The sequence below is a fragment of the Sycon ciliatum genome, chromosome 1 (genome assembly GCF_964019385.1).
Source record: "Sycon ciliatum chromosome 1, ocSycCili1.1, whole genome shotgun sequence".
NCBI lineage: Eukaryota > Metazoa > Porifera > Calcarea > Leucosolenida > Sycettidae > Sycon > Sycon ciliatum.
Window position 1 is genome coordinate 46459623 of NC_088643.1, and position 25572 is coordinate 46485194.

General features: G+C 47.9%; 1 protein-coding gene across 1 annotated transcript in view; it reads right to left on the reverse strand.

Moving 5' to 3' along the window:
- Positions 1-25572, reverse strand: part of LOC135828952 (erbin-like) — a 59445-nt gene that overhangs the window by 18854 nt on the left and 15019 nt on the right. The window contains exons 10-16 of the mRNA XM_065341388.1: positions 19526-19571; positions 14765-14848; positions 7725-7840; positions 7076-7145; positions 6386-6494; positions 1934-2082; positions 1232-1330 (exon numbers count right to left, since the gene is read on the reverse strand). Of these exons, the coding sequence (XP_065197460.1) occupies positions 1232-1330; positions 1934-2082; positions 6386-6494; positions 7076-7145; positions 7725-7840; positions 14765-14848; positions 19526-19571 (673 nt within the window). The remainder of the gene's footprint in view (positions 1-1231; positions 1331-1933; positions 2083-6385; positions 6495-7075; positions 7146-7724; positions 7841-14764; positions 14849-19525; positions 19572-25572) is intronic.

Here is a 25572-nt window from a genome sequence, read left to right on the forward strand (position 1 = left end):
AATTATACTGTTATTCTCCAGAAACATCAAAATAATTCTCCAGAATTTCCCAAATCTATCCAACAAACCAGCACGAACCGTGCCTTGCGCATGCGCTTTAGTATGCAAAATGGACGTTCAGGCACGCGGTCACTGATTTACACTATTGCTGTATGCAGGATCCGCTACAGATCTACACAGCTACAGCTGTACTCAGGCTGCATGCGCGTGCGTGGAGGCTAAAGCGCTGTTGTCCAGGCGAGTACTGTTCATCAGATGCACATGTACGTCCATCCAGGGATGCGTGCTCATTCTCTGGCAGGTCAAAATCATTGACAGAATTCCCCAAAAATCCTTCCGGGAGGTTAAAATGGATCAGGCAAAAATCGATAGAATTCCCCTAAAATTCCAAAAAAAATCTTAACGATAGTATTCCCAAAATATTCGCAAAATATTGCGGGAATAATCCGCACACCCCTAACTGTAGGTATGTAACCACAGATGTTCGGGGGACTCACGTCCGTAACAGTCATAACCGTACCAGACGTCGTTGCGTACAAGTGCTGCTCTTGCTTAGCAGTGTTTATGGCAGTAGTGTACTGTACAAGCAGAAATATTCGTCTGGAATTTAATTTCGTCTTTTTCGTCCAAGGAGCTTTTGGACTAAATTAAATGCCGGACTAATATCGATTTGTCCAGCTTTTCAATACACTCTTACGATCCACGTACGAAATTTACAACCGGACGAACTCCCTTTCTTTGGAGGTGGACGAAATTATTGACCGATGAAATTTTCTGCTTATACAGTATGTGTTAGCTGTAAAAAAGTGTAAGCTGCATGGCTATCATAGTCCGACCAAGTACAGTCAACTTCGCGTATAACGACACTCGGCGGGGCATCAGAAAAGTGTCCTTATTTGCAAAGTGTCCTTATACCCAAAGTCTCATTTCTCATTATATGTATTACAATTGGATGGGACTTTGTTCTGAGCATGGAAATCATCTATCGCTATTTGCGAATTGTCGTTATATCCACAGTCGTTATTAACGAAGGTGACTGTATTTTGCAGTTACACTAGGTTCTTACTGCGCACCCTCATGCTCTGACTTGTTCATGACTCGGCACACTAATCGATTTACTACTGGGCTGTGAAGCCTAGGCATAATCATGCTTGCTCCTACATGTACATGTACAACCATGTAAACTCCACTGAAAGACAGTGCAGTGTACACTGTGGAGTGTATAACGTACCAGGGCATTCCCAATGGATGAAGTACGCTTCAGCATCTCTGCCTCAGGACGACCCAGGCGAGTCCGTGCCTCCCTGGGCATAAGCGATGGTGGTTTCACCTGAACATGGCATAGCACACATTGGATATAATTATTGTTGGCACATAAAGAAAAGATCATCTGTACTGATACCAGGGTCATATTCATTTTCGTAAACCCCTCTTTACTACATGATCTTCATTTTAGTACGATTTGACTGTAATAGTACATCGAGTAATAGGATTTTCAAAGATACCCCACACCAGTTACACACATGTCTTATCAGTGTTGAACAGTCGAACGAAAACACACCGCTCTGAATTCACTCCGTGCAACATCAAATTATGCGTAGTTCCAGTCAGCATGATGTTGAAGCTAAGACAACTGCCCCATTCCCATGACAACTTACAAGGCATTGGGGGGGGGGGGGGGGCATAACCTACTCCTCTCATAGACCTTCTACAGAAGGAGACAAAGAAAAATGATAGGGCGACTGGAATCCCCCTATACCGTTTCGAGAAAATGGCTGAAAGGTAGTCTGCTGTGAGCAATGCTTGTTTGACTAAGACAGGTAAGGCTGTGTCATTCAGGGTAAGTCCTATAAAGTATAATACATGATGTATACATCCATCAAGGAAAGGACCGTTGAAGGATGGTATGGTCATGCGAGGTTACTTGACGTACCTCGCTACTGACATCATGCCCAAAACTGATCATGCTTCGGCGTGCGTGACCAGGCTCCTTGTGCATTGCTGCCAGGCCGCCATCTCCACTCATCATCATGTCACCCAACGTATCCTCGTCGCCAATCTCACCATCTTCAATGCCCTCGTCTGCACGATGACAATGCACACATGCACACATGCACGCACATACACATACATGACGTTACACACACCAACACACGTACACACATGCACATATACACACACATGCACACATGCACCAATGCAAATACACACACACACACACACACACACACACACACACACACACACACACACCATGGATATACAGGTCAAGGAGCAGATTTAGCATATTGAAGTACCCTGGGTGATTCGACTGGTCTAACTTTGCTATTCATTTTTTGGTCCCCAACAGCACATCACGCATTGATGCTGGCAGACCGGAGAGCAGACAATGAAGGTTTTGTTTAAAGGGGAAGTTAAGCCTAAAATCAAATTTTCACCAGTTGTAATCTTCGGGGTGCTGAGTCGAATGGTCTTGGTCCGAGGAAGCTGAGACGCTCCCTTCCTTCTTTATTCCCAATCGAACTCGCGCACTTCCACCGAAACTGGGTGACTGCGCCCTACTAGATGGGGATTTGCATGCAAAATCTCACTAAAAGCGCCATGTCGTTCTTATAAATGCACGGATGAACGCGATTGGCCCATATGTTGTAGTCTTCTGGATGCTGAATCGACTGGGTTTGGTCCGAAAAGGCTGCGATGTAGCGTTCGGCCCTTATTCCCAATCGAACATGGCTGGACAAGTGGTCACGTGCTCGTGCGTACTCCAGTCACCTGGTCACCGTGCCTGCAGGTTACAACTTGCAGCATGTTTGAGCAATCTACAGCCGCTCCGTTCACACCATCTCGGTCTCTATCAGCAGCATTTGTGTCTACATCCGCTATGGTCAGCCTCTCGCAGTCTACAGCTGTTCCAGTATCACATGGACATCTCTCTGCCACTGCTGGTAAGAAGAAAAAGAAAAAGCAGCCAGCTGTTGCTGCAGCCAGCATTTCCAACACACCCACTGCACCCCTCAATCTGCAGTCAGACAAGTGTTGCACAGGATGTGCAGCGGATTACCTCACATACCCTTGCTCGAATTGCCCGCACCAGTTTCACATACGTTCACGGAAGCAACTCGCAGAGACTCTCCAGTTCACAGGACGACGCCTGTTTGAAAAGGTCAAGTCCAATACAAAGTCACGGATCAAGTCCAAAGCCAGATCAAAAATTCGATCCAGTCTCCTGAAAGCAATGCCGAGGGTAAAATCTACAACCACCGCCGCAGGCTGAACGATTACTCATACATCTGTGTGTGTGTGTGTGTGTGTGTGTGTGTGTGTGTGTGTGTGTGTGTGTGTGTGTGTGTGTGTGTGTGTGTGTGTGTGTGTGTGTGTGTGTGTGTGTGTGTGTGTGTGTGTGTGTGTGTGTGTGTGTGTGTGTGTGTGTGTGTGTGTGTGTGTGTGTGTGTGTGTGTGTGTGTGTGTGTGTGTGTGTGTGTGTGTGTGTGTGTGTGTGTGTGTGTGTGTGTGTGTGTGTGTGTGTGTGTGTGTGTGTGTGTGTGTGTGTGTGTGTGTGTGTGTGTGTGTGTGTGTGTGTGTGTGTGTGTGTGTGTGTGTGTGTGTGTGTGTGTGTGTGTGTGTGTGTGTGTGTGTGTGTGTGTGTGTGTGTGTGTGTGTGTGTGTGTGTGTGTGTGTGTGTGTGTGTGTGTGTGTGTGTGTGTGTGTGTGTGTGTGTGTGTGTGTGTGTGTGTGTGTGTGTGTGTGTGTGTGTGTGTGTGTGTGTGTGTGTGTGTGTGTGTGTGTGTGTGTGTGTGTGTGTGTGTGTGTGTGTGTGTGTGTGTGTGTGTGTGTGTGTGTGTGTGTGTGTGTGTGTGTGTGTGTGTGTGTGTGTGTGTGTGTGTGTGTGTGTGTGTGTGTGTGTGTGTGTGTGTGTGTGTGTGTGTGTGTGTGTGTGTGTGTGTGTGTGTGTGTGTGTGTGTGTGTGTGTGTGTGTGTGTGTGTGTGTGTGTGTGTGTGTGTGTGTGTGTGTGTGTGTGTGTGTGTGTGTGTGTGTGTGTGTGTGTGTGTGTGTGTGTGTGTGTGTGTGTGTGTGTGTGTGTGTGTGTGTGTGTGTGTGTGTGTGTGTGTGTGTGTGTGTGTGTGTGTGTGTGTGTGTGTGTGTGTGTGTGTGTGTGTGTGTGTGTGTGTGTGTGTGTGTGTGTGTGTGTGTGTGTGTGTGTGTGTGTGTGTGTGTGTGTGTGTGTGTGTGTGTGTGTGTGTCCTGGCTTTTCTTTCATTCTCCTGGGTGGTTACCAACAGCCAGTGCATGCCGGAGTATGTGGTGTGATGTGTGTGCGGGAAAAAAAAAAAAATGAAAAATGAAAAAGACCAAAAAAGGGATTCACTGGCCAGAAAATGTCACTCCAAATAGCTGTATGGTGTAGACCAGGCTGAATAGTGACGGTCAATTCTTCAGCCTTGCAAGCTGTTGAATGGTGTAATCCCAGCACAAGTTGCTATGGCTTCTGCCGTAGCATTGCTATCATCGCCTCCGGCGATGGGCGTCAAAGGTCAAAGGTCAAGGTGTGTGTGTGTGTGTGTGTGTGTGTGTGTGTGTGTGTGTGTGTGTGTGTGTGTGTGTGTGTGTGTGTGTGTGTGTGTGTGTGTGTGTGTGTGTGTGTGTGTGTGTGTGTGTGTGTGTGTGTGTGTGTGTGTGTGTGTGTGTGTGTGTGTGTGTGTGTGTGTGTGTGTGTGTGTGTGTGTGTGTGTGTGTGTGTGTGTGTGTGTGTGTGTGTGTGTGTGTGTGTGTGTGTGTGTGTGTGTGTGTGTGTGTGTGTGTGTGTGTGTGTGTGTGTGTGTGTGTGTGTGTGTGTGTGTGTGTGTGTGTGTGTGTGTGTGTGTGTGTGTGTGTGTGTGTGTGTGTGTGTGTGTGTGTGTGTGTGTGTGTGTGTGTGTGTGTGTGTGTGTGTGTGTGTGTGTGTGTGTGTGTGTGTGTGTGTGTGTGTGTGTGTGTGTGTGTGTGTGTGTGTGTGTGTGTGTGTGTGTGTGTGTGTGTGTGTGTGTGTGTGTGTGTGTGTGTGTGTGTGTGTGTGTGTGTGTGTGTGTGTGTGTGTGTGTGTGTGTGTGTGTGTGTGTGTGTGTGTGTGTGTGTGTGTGTGTGTGTGTGTGTGTGTGTGTGTGTGTGTGGTGTGTGTGTGGTGTGTGTGTGTGTGTGTGTGTGTGTGTGTGTGTGTGTGTGTGTGTGTGTGTGTGTGTGTGTGTGTGTGTGTGTGTGTGTGTGTGTGTGTGTACATGTGTGTGTATCTGCTGGACTGTGATATAATAGACATGGCGGCAGCCGAAGGTGATGACCTGATTGTTGAGATCGTAGAGGATGGTGCAAACTCGCCAGATAGCGCGATCGACATGGATCAAGGAAATGGGGATGGAGGCAACTGGCCATTGATAGTTTTTCCGGATACGGATGATGAGGATGATGACGCTCATCATGCACCACCACCACCACCACCAAACCATGACGCCCCACCCCTTGATGACCGACATCAAGATCATGGAGTTTTACATCTCTACGAAGAAGGTACAGTTCTGAGAAGAGAGCTGCAAGCCGATAACACAGTTACTGTGGTACCGATTAAGACCAAAACTTTCACACATCACAACGGCCACCAAATTACGAAGGTTGGCATGTACATAGGAACAGATAACGAAGTTTTTCTGCAACACACTTCGCTGGGTGCTCGCAAACTTCACCACACAGCCCAGTGCACATCCAACAGTCATTGAGATCAGGGAGAGGATGCCGACGATGCGTCTGTCAACGTCTGCAAGAACAGTTGTCTGACTTGCACTCAGAGCTACCTGAATGACGAGCAATGTGCTGACGATCAGGTTAACACGCGCAAGGTGCTTCTCCACATTGTCACTTTTGTTTTTCATAGCTGCTTTTCGCCGCTTGATTTTTCGCAGCATCATCCTAAGGTGGTCCAGACGGGGTTTATCGTAATCTTCATTGTTGTCCTCACCGTAAATGGAGAGGTGCTTCTGTGCCAATGCTGCTGCGATCAGCCGCCTTCTCCCCGCTGCTGTGCCAAATATCAGCATAAGATTTCAACGTTGAAGCCGTGTAAAGCCTGCTCTCATGTGTTTCATCACATCTGTACTACTGATGAGATTGCCAACAACAAAAACCTGAAAACTTCAAAGGAAAGGAAGCCCAAAAAAACCAGGTGGGTGGCCAGCGCGAGCAGCGAGGCCACACGAAAAGCCACTTCAGCCAATGACGTAACCGTCGCAGACGTCCTATTCCACTCCTACTCGCGTGCCACTTGTCACAAGATGGCCAAGCCCGGGCCAAGGTGCACAACTAGGGATACCTGCACAGGTAGTAGTGTCTGAGTGCCATTGAAGTGATGGGGAAACGTACCTTCAATTGTGACAGTCTCATTCCGTTGGTTCTGCGGTAACATATAGCAGGTCAATACTGATATGCCATCCAGAGCAAAGTCGGTCTGCAGTGGAATCAATGGCCGTGCCTGCATTACACGTGGAAACAAAACACACGCAACGCTAGCATTTTGCTGGCAACCATGTTTTACAGAGTGGGTTACATATCTATATCTATTGTAACTACACCTAAAAGCATTGACGTAAACCAGTGAAATCGGTGGAGGGAGATAGGGCCAACCACGGTAAAAATTAATATGAATGCAGTTGCATGCACGACACAGTTATATGATTACTTGAGACTTAAAAAGGTTTGACTCAAATTGAGTGTCAGCTCCCACGCGATATCTCTAGCAACTAGAGCAGTTGAACCCATACATGCTTTTCCGACAGTTTGCCAAACCTTTCTTTGCACGCTTCAATGCAATGCTAGCGTTGCATGCATTGAAACATATCTCCATACATGTCCCGCCGACATAGCATAATAATGGATACATAGCTGGCAATTAGGACTAGGGTGAGTTGACACAGCCGGACCGAGCACACGGCGAAATCGTCGAGGGTCTCGAGGGTCTCGATGGTCTCGAGGATCTCGATGGTCTCGAGGGTCTCGAGGGTCTCGATGGTCTCGAGGGTCTCGAGGGTCTCGCCAGTGGTGTGAATGTAATACCTGATTGTCTGACATCCAGAGTGCGGTGAGCTTGGGCAGCTCTGCAAGTCCACTGGGCAGGTACTGGATCCTACACACACACACACACACGCACACGCGCGCACACACACACACACACACACACACACACACACACATCACAGAAAAACAGTTGCTAAGGTTCTGGATCCTACATACAGATCACAGAATAACAGTTGACTCCCATCACAACCTCACTGACAGGTGGAAGTAATTCCATCACATAACAACCTCACTGACAGGTGGAAGTAATTCCATCACATAACAACCTCACTGACAGGTGGAAGTAATTCCATCACATAACAACCTCACTGACAGGTGGAAGTAATTCCATCACATAACAGCCTCACTGACAGGTGGAAGTAATTCCATCACATAACAGAAATTGGCCTTCACCACTACCTGGCCTACCCTTGATTTTGGGCACTGCGTCTTCGTCTGCCCTTTCCCAGTCCTCCTTTTACAGAGGACAGTACACTATTTACAGTTTTATTCAACAAGGCATGCTGCCAGAGCCTCTGTGTGCTGTGGAGAAGCAATAGGAAGGAGGTGCACACACGATGCACTGGGCCGGCATGGTGGACTGACACTACTCGCATACACTACAATACCGCGAGGCCACACAACCAACCTGTTGTTGACGATGTTGAGCACCGTGAGCTCGAAGAGATTCTCGATGCTCTCCGGGAGCAACCTCAACTGGTTGTTGCGTAGACTGAGCAATGACAGCTGGTGGCACATGCCAATCTGAACACAATATAAAAACAAATGTACATGTAAGTTCAGGGCTCATAGCAACTTAGCCTGAATAGCGATTACGTGGGAGGACATCTTGGAAACTGATCACTATAGAAACAACCTCACGCGACCTCGCACGTGCCGCTTTGAGGAGCGCGTCCGCGACAGCCCACACGTCAGGGAGCTTGCGCTGGCCTAGCTGGGGCAGTCTTTTGTGCTGGCTTCACAGCCCAGTCACGTACCTGCCGCGTTCAGAAGAAAGGACAAGCGGTGCGTGCAGTAGCGGCTACAAGACGTACATGTAGATCGTGTCAAGCTAAAAATCAAAAACCGAAGTAGATCGTCTTGCCGAGGTGACTTTCAGCTATACATCGACCATGCCGACGCTGCGGAGAAGGGTCTTCTTAGTTCTGTTGAGCATGCGTCTGATGCGGTATGTCGTGCTTGTTCATTTTTTCAGGCGACAGTAGGGACTAGAGCGCATCCTCTGTGCTATAAAATGAAACCAAGAAAGATCGCCTCCGCGTGATTGTTGTTTCGCCTACATCGGTACATCGACGCTGCGGTGGAAGAAGGATACTTAGATTTTTAGCCTACGATGTGCTTTGCTTTTTGCATCTATTTCCAGAGCGCGGGCGTGACAGAGCGCCTTCTGGTGTCCTTCGCCCTGGTTTTTTTTGTTTTCAGGCGATCTACTCACTAGTCGACCGCGTCTACCTCAGCCCTTTAAAAAAGCAAACCAAGATGTTTTCATCGCTAGATGTACCGCTACGGTCGAAGAGTCTTTTCTTGGTCCTCATTTTCTTCCTGTTCAGCCTTCCTTTCCGCTCTGTTTTGGTTTTTTATCGGTGCCCCTCTTGCCCCTCTTGTATTCGTACTTTCTGTTGTCGAGGCAACGAAGTGAGGTATTTTAAAAGCACAGTAAAGCAAGTATGCCCCCGCGGCCGCCGCGGCCATCAGAGACTTTGGACTATGATAAGGTTAAGTCCCAAAAGAGGAAGCCCAATCCAAGCCGCTTTGGTGGTGGCAAGTGGAAGAAAAAAGCAGCTGTTGCGGAAGCCCCCGAGGTTGGCAGTGCCAGAGAGGTAAATCAATCCGCTTGCATTGACATTATGGTAGTTATGCACCAGACAATTGCAAGAAGACGTACAACATCATCATGATAATACATATGAGAAGGTGTAGGAAAGAAACCAGACCCACCCATAATACTTTCGCTTCCACAACTGATATTTACTTCCTGTAGGCCGCGGGCACTGGTCACCACCACACAGCGGGTTCGGTTGCAGATGCTGCAAGTGAACAGCGCAGCCGCACACACTCCGACCCTGCCTCTACCATACCAGAGTACCTCGCAGACCTTTCTGATGTGTCGGATGACTCGGTCGAACTCACTTCTTATTCAACGCTGGAGGCGGGACAAGACATTGCTCGAACCGAAGATGCTCAAAAGGTAAGAGTCGCCCCACTTCAATGCAGAAGTTTATATATAAACCAGCACCCTCTAGCTATAAATCTCTCAGTAACCAAAAATGTCCTCTTCACGCACAATGCAGAAGTAAATCAGATTTATTTATCCAACAGAATTATTTCCGTAACACTGATGGTGGTGGATTATAAAGGGACCAATAGTTCATGATGCAGACTGTATCTGATCAGGGTGTTGCCACTAAGTATAAACTATTTACCTATTGTTTTCCATGTACAACTGCAGGTGAGCAGTGCAGGAGTCGCGTCCGCCTCTGGGGTACAGCACACCACACCCGCACCATTCAGCAGCAGCAGCAGCAGCACAGCTTCCACTGCTACACACACCGTTCATCCGGCCGCTGCACACACCGCTCCTCCCACTGTTGAAGACACGATTCCTCTTGCACATGCAGATACTGCAGCTACTCTGTTACGCACTGCATCGCTCGCTGACGACCCCAATACACAGGCTATGGAATCACTCCAACGTGAAAATGAGCGGATAAGACAAATGCTTAAGATAGCAGAGATAAAATGTGAAGCCCAGAAACAAAAGCTGAAGGAGCAAGCAAATGCACTGCGAGGAGTAAGTAGCGCACATACTAAGCTGCAACAAAAACCAAAAAAGAAACTAGACACGAGCGATGAGCCCACAACGAGTACAACGGTAAAGTGTGCACTAGTGCCCGGTACCAAGCCTGAGCACACACCAGCATTCATGGCACGTGCCAGGTTCATGAAGTTTGCCTGCATCATGAGCAACCAGAAATCTGCCATGGCGGTGTTCCTATCTCATTATCTACTGACTGAGCAATCTCCACCACCAGGATTTGGAACAACCATCTCACCATCCACGTTGGCGGAATGGAACGTGCTTCTCGGAGAAGTCGACAAAGCCCTGCTCCGTGAGAAACTACAAGGAAGCCGCTACAAGGTTCATGTTTTTGCTGACGACAGCAATAAGCAAGGCGAAGACCGGCACATGGTTGGCGTACACACATGGTGTGAAACGAGCGACTGCCCGGTCGGGTACGTGTTGGCGAATACCCTTGTGCAGTCCGGTAGTGGAGCGAACCAGGCATCCGTGGATTATCACGTGTTGCAAAACATATATGGTGTGGCAGAAGTATGCGGAGTCGTGGGAGACAATGCATCTCCCAGTCAGGCAGCAGGAAAGGCCATGCAGCTGAGCTTGGTGTGCTTTTTAAAAGCAACACCACATTTATTTGGCTGCTACCCCCACATCCTCAACATAGCCCCACATCCTCAACATTGCCCCACATCCTCAACATTGCCCCACATCCTCAACATTGCCCCACATCCTCAACATTGCCCTCCGTAATGCTATGTCCGATGGCTTTGGACAGCGTGGCAGCATGATGAGCTTCAACCTGTTCCAGCTCCAGTACAAGGTTGGGTATGTACACCACCAGAAGCCAACCTACTATAAGGCACTGTACGTCAGCGAGGGAGTTTGGCCAAGAGCACCTCCACTTCCACAGGAGTTTGTGGAAACTCGCTGGACGTACATCCATGCAAACTTGGAGTGGTGGGAGAAATACGGCAAGGCATGTCTGCAGCTTGGCAAGCGCATCCTGAGATTCCTTCCAAAGAAAGAATCCCACTTTTCTATCTGGGAGGATATCATCCGAATGGCCTCTAATGAGGTTATTGTTGTCGAGCGGACAATCTTGCTAGAACTACTGAACAGGCTTATCATGCCTGGCCTCCAGAAGTGCCAGAGCGGCGATGATGAGCTGCAATTCAGCTCTGGCTACCTAGCAAGAACGTGGCCATCGTATGTAATCAGAGACATGCGGATGCTGAGCTGATGCGTCGTCACAGCGACTACGCCATGCCTCCGACAGCTGGAGCCAAGGCCAAGCTGGAGCCAAGGCCAAGCTGGAGCCAAGGCCAAGCTGGAGCCAAGGTGGAGCCAGAAACCGCCACACACTTCGCCGCACATGTTCGAGAACCCATGCTGGATGCTGTTCTTGCTTCATTCGACAAACACTCCACTAGGTGGCTTCGCTTTCCTCTGCTTTTCGCCATGGGTGCTGATACAGCCCATAGGCATCTGTTCTGGCGTGCGTATCTCCGGGTACGCGCTATTCCTGTCCAGATTACCACTTTCACTGAAGGCGCACCACCAACTGTCTCCGATGAGCAAGGACCAGCAAAGTATGACCAGTTATTGCAGCTCGCCCTAACTTTGAAGTGTCCGAAGAAGCTGGCTGCAAGCTGCTACGAACAGAACATGCTCGACCAGAAGGCACATCTTCTTGGGCAGGCGACCATGTCCTGGTTTGAGGAGTTTTCTATCCTTGGACTGGTCGCTGGGCAGGTCAAGGACCTCGACACCTGGCTCACCAGATGGCCACTGCCCGCTGACGCTTTGCCGGAGGCAGTTTGCCTTGCACACAAGACAGGTCCGTCATGTCCTTGCAAAGACAGTGAGCCTCATTTGTGGAGCTGGTTTGCGACCTATATATTCGCAATGCCTGTCAACAATGTGATTGCCGAACGGCAGTTCAACATTGCGGATATTTACATCCATCCGAATGAGAGCGAACTGTCAAAGCAGGCAAGCCACTTGTTCGTGGAGAATGTGCTGCACTCCACACCTGCTCGCCTCCACCTGTATCAGTCCATGTCAGCTAGTAGCCGAAAGTCCGTCCGAGTCACACAAAATGTCATGGAGCATGTTGCAAGGCAGATGAGTGAGTATGCTGCCACTGTAACGCCTGAGCGAGTCAAGAAAGCCAGAGGCGAGGTGAAGCTTCTACAAGCCAAACAGTCGACTGCTCGTACCCTCACCGCTGCTGAAACATACAGCGGTGTTTTGTCCAGGCATCGCGCCCGGTCAGCTGATGAGCACGAGCGGAGAATGGCTGCCTTGCAAGAAGAAGGCATGAGGCATGGTGTGGCCCATGATCCAGGCTCACAGCAATCCAGGAGAGGGCAGCGGCACGAAGTTTCCCAGCAACTACGGCAAGCAGTACGAGTACAGTTAGTGAAACTGAAGTCAGTGAAGAGCAGAGCTAGCTTCATGTGAGAGTCACGCATAGTTTTTCTTTCTTTCTTGTGCAGAACACAAAAATAGCTGTTGTGAGGTCGCGCTCGGCGCGCGCAAGCAAGACGATCTTTGCCATTCAAAATGTTCGTTTGTACCCGTTTCTTTGTCGATTTGGACAGTTGATGGCTTAAAATTTTTGTTTTGATCTTGCCGAGAAATTGTCCGAGCCATATTTTCCGTTTTGGCCCCTCATTCAACATCAAGTGCGGCAGAAGCGCACACACTTTTCACTCTCCCGTAATATTGAAACCCGGTCGAATTTTTAAAAAAACTCCCGGACAAATCCTTACAATGGGTATTGAGAGTATGTACCTAACTTTTATAGCTTTTCAAAGGCCTAGCTGAAAGCACTGGTACAAATGAACATTTTGAATGCACCCCACTTTCAAGGCTTTCTGCGATATCTGCCTGAGTGCATGTATACAATTCTGGCATGCTGGCTGGCTCGTGTGATGCCCGAGTAGCAGGGCCCTGTCCAAAATGGCGCCCACGCTTTTGTGTGATGCTGTGAGCCTTGAAGTTATGCACAATTTCCACATGAGCCCACTCACTTTGAAGTCAGATTCTAGAGTGGAAAACGCTGCAACACTTCACCAGGATAGCATGCACTGCTTGAGTGCTCAAGAATGGTTTACGGGGCACATACGCAAGGCAACCCGGTAAGTGCCATTACATGTACTTCCTCCGCGTCATTGAAATTGTCGCAGTTTGACTTTTGATATAAAACGCGGTGTTTACTCACCAGCACTGGTACCAGAGGCAAGGAATCGGACATAGGCGATAGTCATCAGTATAGGGTGACGGCAAAGTTCTATTTTCTGTTATTGGAAGCTGGAATTTTTGAACTAGACGCAATTTCTTCGCTGATGTCGCTGCGATGGTAATTTCGACTCGCTGAGATCAGTCAGGCGTTGCAGCCTGCACATTTCTCGTGCTTATGGCCATTCACTCAAGCCCCATCTCTGTTTTACCTTAGCTGGGGTGAGAATGACTTCGTGGAACAAGTGGCAGCGCTTGGAGGAACATCGAGGGGTCGGCAAACTAAATGCCTGCAACAGCGATAAAATGTGTCGCTCTGGCTGAGACACTCAGTACTACTAGTACAGTCATGATCGTAACTGCAAGAGCCGTGTAGACTCTCTTTTTTCCCAAGTGTACTACTCTACACGTAGTGCTAGTGATGCACGCGCAGGTGCCGTACCATGGTATACCAGTGATGCTGAAAAAGAGGGCGCGCTGGACGTGATACTACACTTACCTGCATGAGCTGTGGCCATGCCACGGCTAAAAAAAGTTCATTTCAAGACTGAGGTGATTCCGCCGACGGTAATCAACCGACCTCGCAACGATCGTGTATTCTTACTAGGCTTCGTTGGTGGTGTAGTAGAAATCATCCAGAGCTAGCAGACGACAAGCATAGCAGCTCTTGTCCTGTTGAGAAAGTAAAAGCGTTTGAGATGAGGCGCGACCAACTTTCAACCTTCCTTGAAATATTTCGGAACGATATTTTTGCGTCCATTGACATCAGCGACGACGAGGACTTCATCTCTGCATGAAAACTCTCGTTCCAATTGTCCTGGAACGTTACTCTAGTCTTCAGACTATCATACTGTGTAATAAGTTTTGAATGGCTTAGTTTATAGAGTTGTCAGTAACAAGTGACAAGTCACTAGTCAAACTGCGACAATTTCGATGACGCGGAGGAAGTACTACAGTCAGTACAGATCATATATATAAGAGCACTTCATGAGTAGCCTTCACCCTCACTGCATGCACACACACACACACACACACACATCCAATAAATCCAAACAAAGGAGAGGTTAAGAGTACCTCTCCATCACTGTAACTATGTACAGTCAGAAAGTGTAATAACTTGGCACAAAACTGACAAGAGTACTGAGACATTCGACGTCCTGACACCTAGCTTCAACACATCTCCGCTGCGCTAACCGACAGCCTTCCAACTTGGACTGGTCTCGTCATTGTCCAGTAACAATCGACATTCTTTGTTCCGTTGGGACGGTAGCTTTTGCTCGTTTTCGTTGCGCTTCCCTTCCCCTCTTTGGTCTTTCCATAACCTTGAACCTTCCAAGTTGGAAGGTTGTCGGTTAGCGCAACGGAGATGTGTTGAAGCTAGGTGTCAGGACGTCGAATGTCTCAGTACTCTTGTCAGTTTTGTGCCAAGTTATTGCACTTTCTGACTGTATATAGTATCCAGTTACAGTGATGGAGAGTTACTCTTAACTCGTATCCTTGTGTCCTTTTCCTTTCTACATTTATTTATGGCTCAACATCCGAGTTTCAAAGGAGAGGTGACAGAGAAATTAGGCAGTACTGCAATATATCATTGACGTCTAAGTTAAACACTTGAAGTAATACAGCACCTGATTCGGAAGCTGTGTCAGCTCATTCTCATCCATGCACAAGGTAGAGAGACGACCCAGAGAGCCTACGGTGCCTGGTAAACTCTGAAAGCACAAGACACAGAAATACGACCCACGATCAAGCTCAGATCATGCAGGTCCTAAGTAACCTTCATCAAAGGCAGCACACCACAAAGGATGCCGCTGCTTTAGTGAAGACAGGCGGGCCGTTCAAAGTGACGGCCGTCACAGCCATATGTTTTTTTCAGTTGAAGCTCACCGCTGCAATACTATAAGTAACACTAGAACAATCGGGGGCAACATGGGGACAATACAGTAACATTGCCATGGAAACTTGATTGACAAGTTTGCCATTAAACAAGTTGTTTTGATCCAACTACAAGTAGCGAGGTCAGGCACGTGACGAGTTGAAGGACTTCGCTTGTCGCGCTTGGCCCATCTAAAATCGATGATGTAATGGCACATGGGCCTCACTGGCATTTTTCGATTTTCGTGGGAGGTGTACAAAACTGGCATGCGTTTGAACGTCGCTTGTGCAGTCTCCTTGCTCTTTTTGGGCAATTTCAACTTTCTAGTCCTTTGCCAAGGATATGGAGCAATGCCTCCTCCCGTTCGCGCGACCTCCAGGCGCTTCTCCGTTGACACGCTGACTCGCGCGTTTTGCCAATTTTCGAGGGCGGGTTTCGGTCCTTGCGCCTCTTGTTACGCCTTAGGTTGTTGCGGCATCGTGCTCAGAGCCCCCTAATCCTTTGGACTACAACATTTCATTGGCGTAACAAGAGGCGCACCGAAGATATGGGACCGAATTTGTGAAGGTATCGTTGAGCGTGGAGGCAGTGGCAGTGGACGCTGGAGGATCGTGTTGTGAAATGACTCCTGACTAACTGGCGTGTGGGATCGTTTTGGGATATGGCGTCTACAGCCGTACAGCCGTACAGCCAGTACAGGTAACTGGGTTGTGGGATCGTATTGTAATAATAATTGCTCAATACTGGTGTGCTGGATCGCCATGTCGAGCGTGGGGCCATGGATAAGCAAGATAAAATCAACAGAAGCAAGCAAATCGCCGTCAGTTCGATGTAGATTTGCTTGCAGCTGGTGTGCAGGTTTTGCCAACTTTTGGTGTATACTCGTACTTGAGGCTTGTGCAATGGCTACTTCTCCTTCACTGGCTTCAGCCTCAGCCAGCTCAGGTACTAGTGCAAGTACTGATTTGGAAGGCTATGACTTTCTTGCAAAGTTTTGTCCAGATGTATGCATGAATGATTTTAAACATGGAAACCCGTTGCCAACACTTGCAGTTTGCAATCATGGACTGGTGTTGGATTTAGTCAAACTCGCCGCAGCAGAAAAAAATGGCAATGACAAATTGTACAAGTGGTTGATGGAGCTTCATGGATTAGCTAGGTCAGAGTTCCCTAGGCAAGAAGAAGCTGCACTGCTGTCATCGCTAAACCGGGTTAAAGAGAAGCACCGCCAATACCGGAAAAGCAAGAACCGACCGGACGGCAAAGAGCAATTTGACAGTTTCATGGCCAAAAAGTATAGTTTGCCAGACATTATTGCTACTACTACCAGTACTGCAACTACTGGAATGCATGCGGCAACTGCAACTAGCGCAAGTTCAACTGATGTTAGTATTACTACCGAGCCGGCTGCAACAAACCCCATGCAGGATGAACAGGACAAGATGCAACAACGGCTAGATGCAGCAGAAGCTACATTACGGAATATGAGAAAAAAGTTACAGCGCCGGGATCATTCCATAGAGGAACAGCAAGATATGCTAAAGGAAGCAAAGAAGAATCTCAAGGAAAAAGAAAGTGCAATCATGAAACTGGATGTGGATATGACAGAGCTCCTACAGACACACCAAGAGCTGGTAGAGAAATGCAGCCGAGCTCAACGGATGTTGCGCTACTACAAAGAAGGAAAGCAAGCGTCCCAGGAAGGCGATGACAGTAGCTCAGGGGCTGAGCAGAACGAGGATTCATTGCGAGATGCACACTGTGCAGCACAGACACAACTTCTCCAGAGTGACAGCCAAATAGCAGCTCTTGAAGATCAGCTGGAAGACATGCAAGACAAACTCGATGAGCACTCCGAGCTAGTAACATACGAGGATGGCAAGTACACGGACAGCATGCGAGAGTGTTGCTCATCGTTGCTCAGCCGCAATGTAGGCGTGCACAATGTTGCACCAGTGATTAAAGATGTTCTCAAGCTTGCCGATAAACAGCCGACTAGGCTTCCAAGCGACACGCTGCTGAAAGACATGATCGCGGAGGGGAGAGGAGTTGCGTTAGCACAGCTTGGCGAGGTCGCAGCAACAGACACCTACTGTACAACACACTACATTATGATGGAACGACAAAGTTTGGGAGGAAATACATGGGCTTCCAGCTGTCGACGGAAGAAGGACAGTATACAGTGTCAGTCAATGAAATAGTGTCTGGGTCAGCAGAACATACATTGGACCTGCTGAAGCAAGCAATACAAGAGATAAACCGAGCAGGCGAAGAGAGAGGAAAGAACAACTTAGGTGAGCAGCTGCTGTCACACGTAAAGAACACGATGACAGATAGAGCTTCCGTCAATACTGAGACTGCCACGCTGCCAAAAACGAACGTCATTTCAGAGCGTGACTTCGCACAGATGGATAGATTTCTTCGTGAAAAGCCAAACGCGACAACATTGACAATTGAAGCTCTGATTATGATGGGCAATAACCGTACTATACAGTGGCTGGGGACAACGTCAGCCGAAGAGAAGGCCGACATCCTTCAGGCGGCCCGGAACTTGGTCTGTGAGCATAAGGACCTGGCACGCCAGAGGCGCCAAGCGATTTCGGACTACCGGAAGAAGAAGCTAGTGGAGAAGCAGGCAGCCAAGAAGAGGCAAGCTGAGCGCAAGGCACAGCAAGTGCAGCGGGCAACAGTGGCGCTGTCGTCTTGTGGTGGTCTCTGGGTTCAGGATAATGACTTCGCCCAGCATTACTCTTCCTTGCCCACCATCACGAAGAAGCGGGAGGCACTCGGCGCCCAGTTGCGTTTCCGCAAGCACGTGATGAAGCAATCTGCGGGCCGGAGCTTGTTTGCTCTTTCCAAAGATGGCAAAGTCCTGCCCCTTGACACAATGCAAGGCAACCTGCAAAGGTTAATGGCACTCAGCGCAGCACTGCCAGCAGCATCCCGGCCAGACTCAGAGTCAACAGCGGCTTCCCCTGCCTCCTCCGACGCATCTGACGGTGAAGTTTGACGTTCAATGTCATAGTTACGGTCATCTTCATAATCAGGTCTGTTACTGGACAAGGCTTTGAAGACTGCGAGTAGGAATTTCTTGTAGTTGTACATACATATTTCTTGTACATAATGCAAACAGATTGTTTATTTTTTGTGCATACATGTATGTGAACACAGATTAATACCATGTGTAGACTGTAGTGTAAAATTAGCAGAAAATCACCTGCAATAGCTGACGTATAATTAAAAATGCCAATACTCGAGACTAGAGTACTTCATCTATACTCAGTAACTCAATCTGATTCTGAGTCAATGACCAAACTTCCAATGTTGTTGGTGTTACTCAATCAAGGCATCACTGGAAATAATTGTGAGGCAAACATGACCTGTGAGAGAGTGAAGCAAATTCACCATCACACAGACCATGTCTCTACTACTAGTCTCTAGTAAAGTTCCTGTACTTCCCCAGAACAAACGATACATAAAACAAATGTAAAAATTCCTGACCGTCTACAGAAATTTGAGAAAGCGCTTCTTCCCGCATCCACCGCTCCCGCTGCCACCAACTTGTCACTAGATCTCTAAATCTCCATACACCAGCCTGCAGTAGTGGTTCACAGCAAATACTAGTACTACTACTAGATGATCTTTCAAGTCAAGACGATTATTCTCTTACTTGCAAAAAAATCTGAACTTCTTTACTCCAAGTCCAAGTGCGATGTCACAGGAGCAGCAGCAGGTTTCGGCCAAAATTTTTCCGTGGAGCTACATTTAAAAATTGTTAGTTTACTTAGTTCAAAAGAGCATTCGCTATCTTCTTCAAATCAGCTCAATCATAAAGACTTTCTTGACTTCAAAGTAGTTCACGCGTCCCCAAACTGAAAAAGTAAAATGGCAAAAGTAAGTAACACTGTACAGTACAGTGTACTCAGTCTGTGTGCAGTCGTGCCGCCGGCATGGCCAAGTATACGCACGTGACCTGGGGGATTACATCATGCACTTTGCGTCGCGACTTGGGACCCGAGTGGCGGGTGCCACTTTTCGAGCTCCCACACATACATTCGCCGCGACAAAAAGATCACGTAGTCGGGCTCCTTTCAACACCCATAACTCTCTTCCAGTTGCTCTAACCCAGCCCAAATTTTAGATTTGAACGCCTGAAGCTCTAAGCTTTCCGTAGATACCCAATTCGATAGGGTTTTCCAAAATTTAATTTTCGCCTGACCTCGCTACTACAAGATATGCTTTCACTCAAACTGTTACTTTGGCCTTATCACCATATTGCCTATTGCTGGACAAGTCTCTATGCACGGCTGCATAATGAGACGGAGAACGAACCACACCAGGCCATAGTTATTGTTGTGAGCTAATCCACCAAAACACGCGTGCACACATGTGCACACGCGTGCACACATGTGCACACACGCACGCATGTGCGCACACACGCACACACACACACACACACACACACACACACACAATCATATTGAAAAAGCGCACGTAACAGTAGATCACTCACTGATATGTGATTGGATGATGCATACAGCTCCCGGATGGCAGTACAGCTGCATGAGACACAAAAAATGCAACATTTATACCTAATTATCTCTCTCTATCTCTCTCTATCTCACGGCTGTTTCAGCCGCTGATTTTTGGCCATGTAACATGGCGCCGGGTACTCGCTGATTTTTGCAAAAAATCCGAAGATTGATCATTTTTTACAATGAGATTAAGGTGAGTTGCTATCATTCTTCCGCGATTTACTGCCGCTAGCCCCACATTTTGTATACTAAGAGCACAGAAAAGTTCAATCCCAGTGGCAGCGGTTGTGGACACTAGTTGGAAGAGTCATGAACCTGTGGAGTGCAGAGTCTGCACCAAGTTTGAAAAAAATCGAAGGGTGGTCGACCAAGAAAAACGGATAAAAACAGCAAGCGGAGCAGCAAAAATGACATCAAGCAGTAGCAGTGCATGTGCATCTAGCAATGGCATGGATATACCTGAAAGTGAGGTGCATGACATATCTGCACCTGATTATCAAGCAGAGTGCGAGTTTTGCCGACAGCTGTGCAGCCGCCGCAGTACAATGCAAGATCTGCCGCAGCATGCCGAGCAACGGTGTTCAGTCACCATGCTGTATAAAGTATTTTGTACGGAATGCATATGCCAGGTGTTGACCAACGGTGCGCAGTATCCAGCCTGCCAACATACACTGCACGCTGCACGCTTCAGAACTGGCAAAGCCAAGCGACCTGTTCTGTAAACTGCTTGGGAACTGGTCCGTCCACTGTGACTTCCATGAACCAGCTCTTCATGGATGCCCAGCAGTTGTTACCCTAGAACACCTGAAAGTTCATGTGTCAAACTGGACATTTAATCCTGCCAATTAATCTACCCCAATACGAGCTATCAGCAAATCCACAGTCGATGCTGACATCCTCACTGCTTTCCCCAGCAAATTGAAAGGCTCTGTGGCCGATGATTTAACTGGCAGCCTTGTGACAGCCAAACTTCAAGATAGTACACTGCAAGTGAAACAGGCAGCCAGGGCAGCCAGGGCAGGCCACAGACGTTCACTCTCTCGATGCCAGGGCAGGCCACAGACGTTCACGCGCACAACTGTGTGTGAAAAGCCAGTGCAAGGACTGTGCGGCGCAGATCTCTTGTGTTGGAGCAAGCCGAGATGACAGCGTCAGGTGGCCAGAAGGGTGCTCGGGTACAGGAAGTGGCTCGCTTGAGAGCGTTTGAGCAGTGCAGAAGAAGAGGAGCTGCTGAAAGAGGCTGGCTTGAAACCAACAGCCCCAGGCGAGGGCTCACTGCTAGCACTGAAAGCCGATCTTCAGCTCCCGTGGAACAGAGTCTGAAAGCTGAAACTTTGGCTGCGTGGCTTTGGGCTGCAGATGGAATCTGAGCGCAAAGCCAGATCATAATTATATTGCCAGCCAAGTACCGCAATACATGCACAAGAGCATACCCATGGCATCAAAATATGGCACCATGGAGATGGTACCCATCGTGTACTTTCCAAGCCTCATCGACATCATCATGGTGTAACTTGATTGGTATGATAAGCATGGACAGCTTACTGGTACCAACAAATGCATCCCCGAGAACGAGGTGTGGATCAAACTCGGTGGTGATCACGGCGTAGGATCTTTCAAGTTTGTTCTGCAGATCGCGAATGTACAGCGGCCAAATTCACTACTCAACACTATCCCGATTTGCATCTTTGAAGCACAAGACACATCATCGAGCCTTGAAACCGCGCTAGGGGTCTATCGTGACGAGGTCAGAGATCTGCAAACAACAGCAACATGGAAGAACAAGTCGTTCAAGTTGTTTTTCTTTGGCGACTATGAATATCAAACGAAAGCGTATGGTTTGTCAGGGTCCAGTGGCATCCGACCATGCTTACACCGTCTCTGTCAGGAGAAGATGGACATTCCACCAGCCCAAAACCCAGATGCCGATTCTACCAGCAGAGCACTAGAAACTCTGTACAACGATTTCACTGGATTCACAAACAGTGGCTCAAATCTAAAGAATGCTAAAAACTGCAACAACAGCATACGTCCAGTGATCTGACCTATTCCCGTGGTGTTATATATGCACTCTGATGTAATATATTATGTACTCTGTATGCATTTGTATATACTCATTGCGCATGCTCTGAATCATGGTCTTACTCTACATGTATCCATGCCGGCTGGTTGACTCTGGTGAGCTGCGTGTGAGACTGCATGTAGGGTGTACGTGGATACACAACAAATGGCGACGAAGATGAAAATTTTGTTTTGAGATAATTTGTTTAGTTGAGTGCTTGCGAGAATTTGGTAAACCATGGCCTCTTCAGGGAAGGCCACCCTGGAGCAGTTTTCTGGCGGGGACTTTGCGGAGTACCGGGAACGGCTTGAGTTTTATTTTCTCGCAAATGACATCGGTGTTGTTTCAGCCAGTGCAAACTCATCGGAGAAAGAACGCGTACGTAAGAAGATGATTGCACATCTAATCTCTTCACTGTCGAAAGACGTCTACTCCACTTTGCGGAACCTCTGTCTGCCGGAGTCAATATCGGACAAGACCTTCGAGCAGATTTGTGACCTACTGAATGGATATTACAGAGTGGAGCGTTCCACGATGACTTCTTCTTTTCAATTTCGCGATTGCAACCAGAGACCAGCGGAAAAGCTGGTAGATTACGCAAATCGTTTGAAACGTGCGGCAGTAGCCTGCGACTTTGGGTCGCATTTAGACAGATCCCTAAAAGATCAATTTATGGCAGGAGTCTACAGTCAGGAGATCAAGCGGACGATTCTGACTAGTCCTGACAGCAAGACGAAGAAGTTTCAGGATGTGCTGGATATCGCTTTACGGGAGGAGCGCGCCATCATGTTTGCTGAGCAGCTTACTCCAGGTACTACTACTAGTACTAGATCAACATCTACGCCGTCCGAGTCAGTCAACAAGATGAGAGCTACCACTACCAGTAAATCCAAGTCAGCAAGTGCATCTAGAAAGCCAAATCACTCGCAGGACCAGAAAGGGTCAAAGTCGACGAAGGGCAAGGTTTGTTATCGTTGTACATCTGATTTGCATATGGCTGACAAGTGTCCTCATCGATCTACTACTTGTCGATACTGCAAGAAACGAGGACATCTCGAAAGAGCCTGCATCACCAAGCAGAAACGAGGTGAAATTCACCACGTGGATGACGAACCTGATGATCGAGGTGAGATCGTTTCTGATTGTGATGTTGATGATATGCCTATCTACAAGATTCGATCGGGTAGTGGAAAACACCCTCCGTATACTGTAATGGCGGAAATCAATGATGTTTGTTCACCAATTTGCATGGAAATCGATACAGGTAGTGCTGTATCCATCATCACCAAATCTGATTACGAGAAATTGGGTGCACCAGTGTCGTCTCTTGTAACTCAATCAGTCCAGCTCATTGGGTTTTCCGGTTCCATCATCCCCTGTTTAGGTGAAGGGAAATTTCCAGTGTCAATAAATGGGCAAAAGCACACTGTTCTCTTGCGCATTGTCGATACAAATGGTCCATCTCTGTTGGGCAGAGATCTTCTCTCACTTTTCAAACTAGAATGGAGGGAAATATTCTCGGTGAAGTCCTTGAAACTGATCACAAACCTCTGGTGAAATTGTTCGGCATGCAGGAAGGTGTTCCGTTCCTGGTTTCTTCCAGATTAAAGAAATGGAAGTTATTACTTTCAGCGTATGACTACACCATCCAACACATTGCGGGAAAGGCAAATGTTCTGGCAGATTTCATGTCTAGAAAACCAATTTCTGGAAATCCTTCTACCCCGGAACTAGGTGAAACACGTGTACTTTTCATTGAGGACGAGCTCATTGATGCTCAAGTTGTATTGAATGCCACTGGAGATGATCCAGTTCTAGAGCGTGTTCGTCACTACACTTTGAATGGTTGGCCAGAGCATGTGAAAGAGGTGGAGTTACAGCCGTACTTTGTAAAGCGCTGGGAACTATCTATTGTAAATGATGTATTACTCTGGAATGAACGAGTGGTAATCCCCATGGCTTTGCGCGCGATGCTCTTGAGTGAATTGCACTCGGAACACACAGGCGCTGTACGAATGAAACGTATGGCACGTCGATATTTCTGGTGGCCAAAGATGGATGACGAAATTGAAGATACCACCAAAATGTGCGCTACGTGTCAAGAACAGGCACGCAAACCTAGTAAATCCTATGCTACCTGGTCATGGCCGTCGGGTCCATGGCGTCGTCTGCACATAGACTTTGCGGGTCCATTCATGGGCAAAATGTTTCTGGTGATTGTCGATGCGTATACGAAATATCTGGAAATTGTCCCGATGACACATGCCACATCAACGGGTACTATCAAAGCTTTGAGACGTTTGTTTGCCACATTCGGTCTACCCACTCACATCGTTAGTGATAATGGGACCCAGTTCACTAGTGCTGAATTTACCTCGTTTCACCAGAAAAATGGAATCGCACACACTCGTTCAGCTCCCGGCCATCCGGAGACAAACGGTCTCGCTGAGCGATATGTCGGTCATTTTAAAGCTAAAATGAAAGCAATGGGAACAGAAGGTGACGACCTAGATACACGACTACAACGATTTCTAATGACATTTCGGTCAACTCCTACGGCGAATGGTAAATCACCGGCAGAAATGCTATTTAATCGCCAACCACGACTACGTTATGATGCTTTGAAAACAACACGGAATGCGGAGGCACAATCTTTCAATCAAAACCAGCATTTGCTACCAGAATACAAACCGGGTGATGCTGTGTTTGCGTTACGTTTTCAAAACCATGGTACAACCTGGGTCCCTGGTGTTGTTCTCTCTATCTGCAGTGCTATGAATTACTCTGTCCAGGTAAATGATGTGGTCTGGAAACGACACCGTAACCAACTCCGGCCACGTTCAATACCACTTTCTCAGTTAGCAGAACAGACACGTTCTGCACCACAGCAGCAACAACTCCAGCCGCAGCAGCAACAACTCCAGCCGCAGCAGCAGCAGCAACAACAACTGTCACCACAACAGCAACAGCCTCAGCCGCAGCAGCAGCAGGTGCCACAGCAGTTGCCGCCTCAGAAGGCTCAACAGCCGACGACTTCACAGCAGAAAGAGCAGCCCATGCAACAGTCGCAGGATGAGCAGGGTCAACAGTCGTTAGCTTCTACAGCCCCAGCTGATGCTGTACCTGTTGACCGGCAGGTGACTCGATCTGGTCGGTCAGTCGTAAGACCAGCTCGGTATAACGGATGAGACATTTTATACATGTAGGATATGTAATTATTATATTATTTGCATGGATTGATTGAGATGATCGTGAATGCATGTACGTGGTTCTCTTGTTGCATTTGTATATATCAGTATAATGCTCTGTATAGTACATACCACACATAGAACATTGAACTTTGATAATTGGCACGTCAGACGATAGTACATTATTACATTGTCTGTTCTATGCTATTGTTCCTTGTCATGAAAATGTTTTGTTTTCGGTGTTACCTCTTTTTGCGAGGGGGATATTGTTATATATGCACTCTGATGTAATATATTATGTACTCTGTATGCATTTGTATATACTCATTGCGCATGCTCTGAATCATGGTCTTACTCTACATGTATCCATGCCGGCTGGTTGACTCTGGTGAGCTGCGTGTGAGACTGCATGTAGGGTGTACGTGGATACACAACACGTGGAGAATGTTGTAATCCCGGCTCTTCATCTGGATCTGGGCATTTTCAAGTGGATGCTGACTGCTTTTCAGGCTGAGCTCAAAGTCATCGACATTGAGCTTGTCAGTAGAACAGCTGCTGCAGACATCCCCGTTCCTGCCACCGTTGCTACTACAGCAGACACCGCCGTTGCTGCTGCCACTTTCGTCCCTGCAGCCGTTCCCGCTGCCACTGCCGTCCCTGCAGCCATTCCTGCTGCCACTGCCGTCCTTTTGCAGCCATTCTTGCTGCCACAGTGGAGAGCGTGACACACCTACAAGACCAGTGGCAGACTGTGATGCACGCCGTACTGCATTTC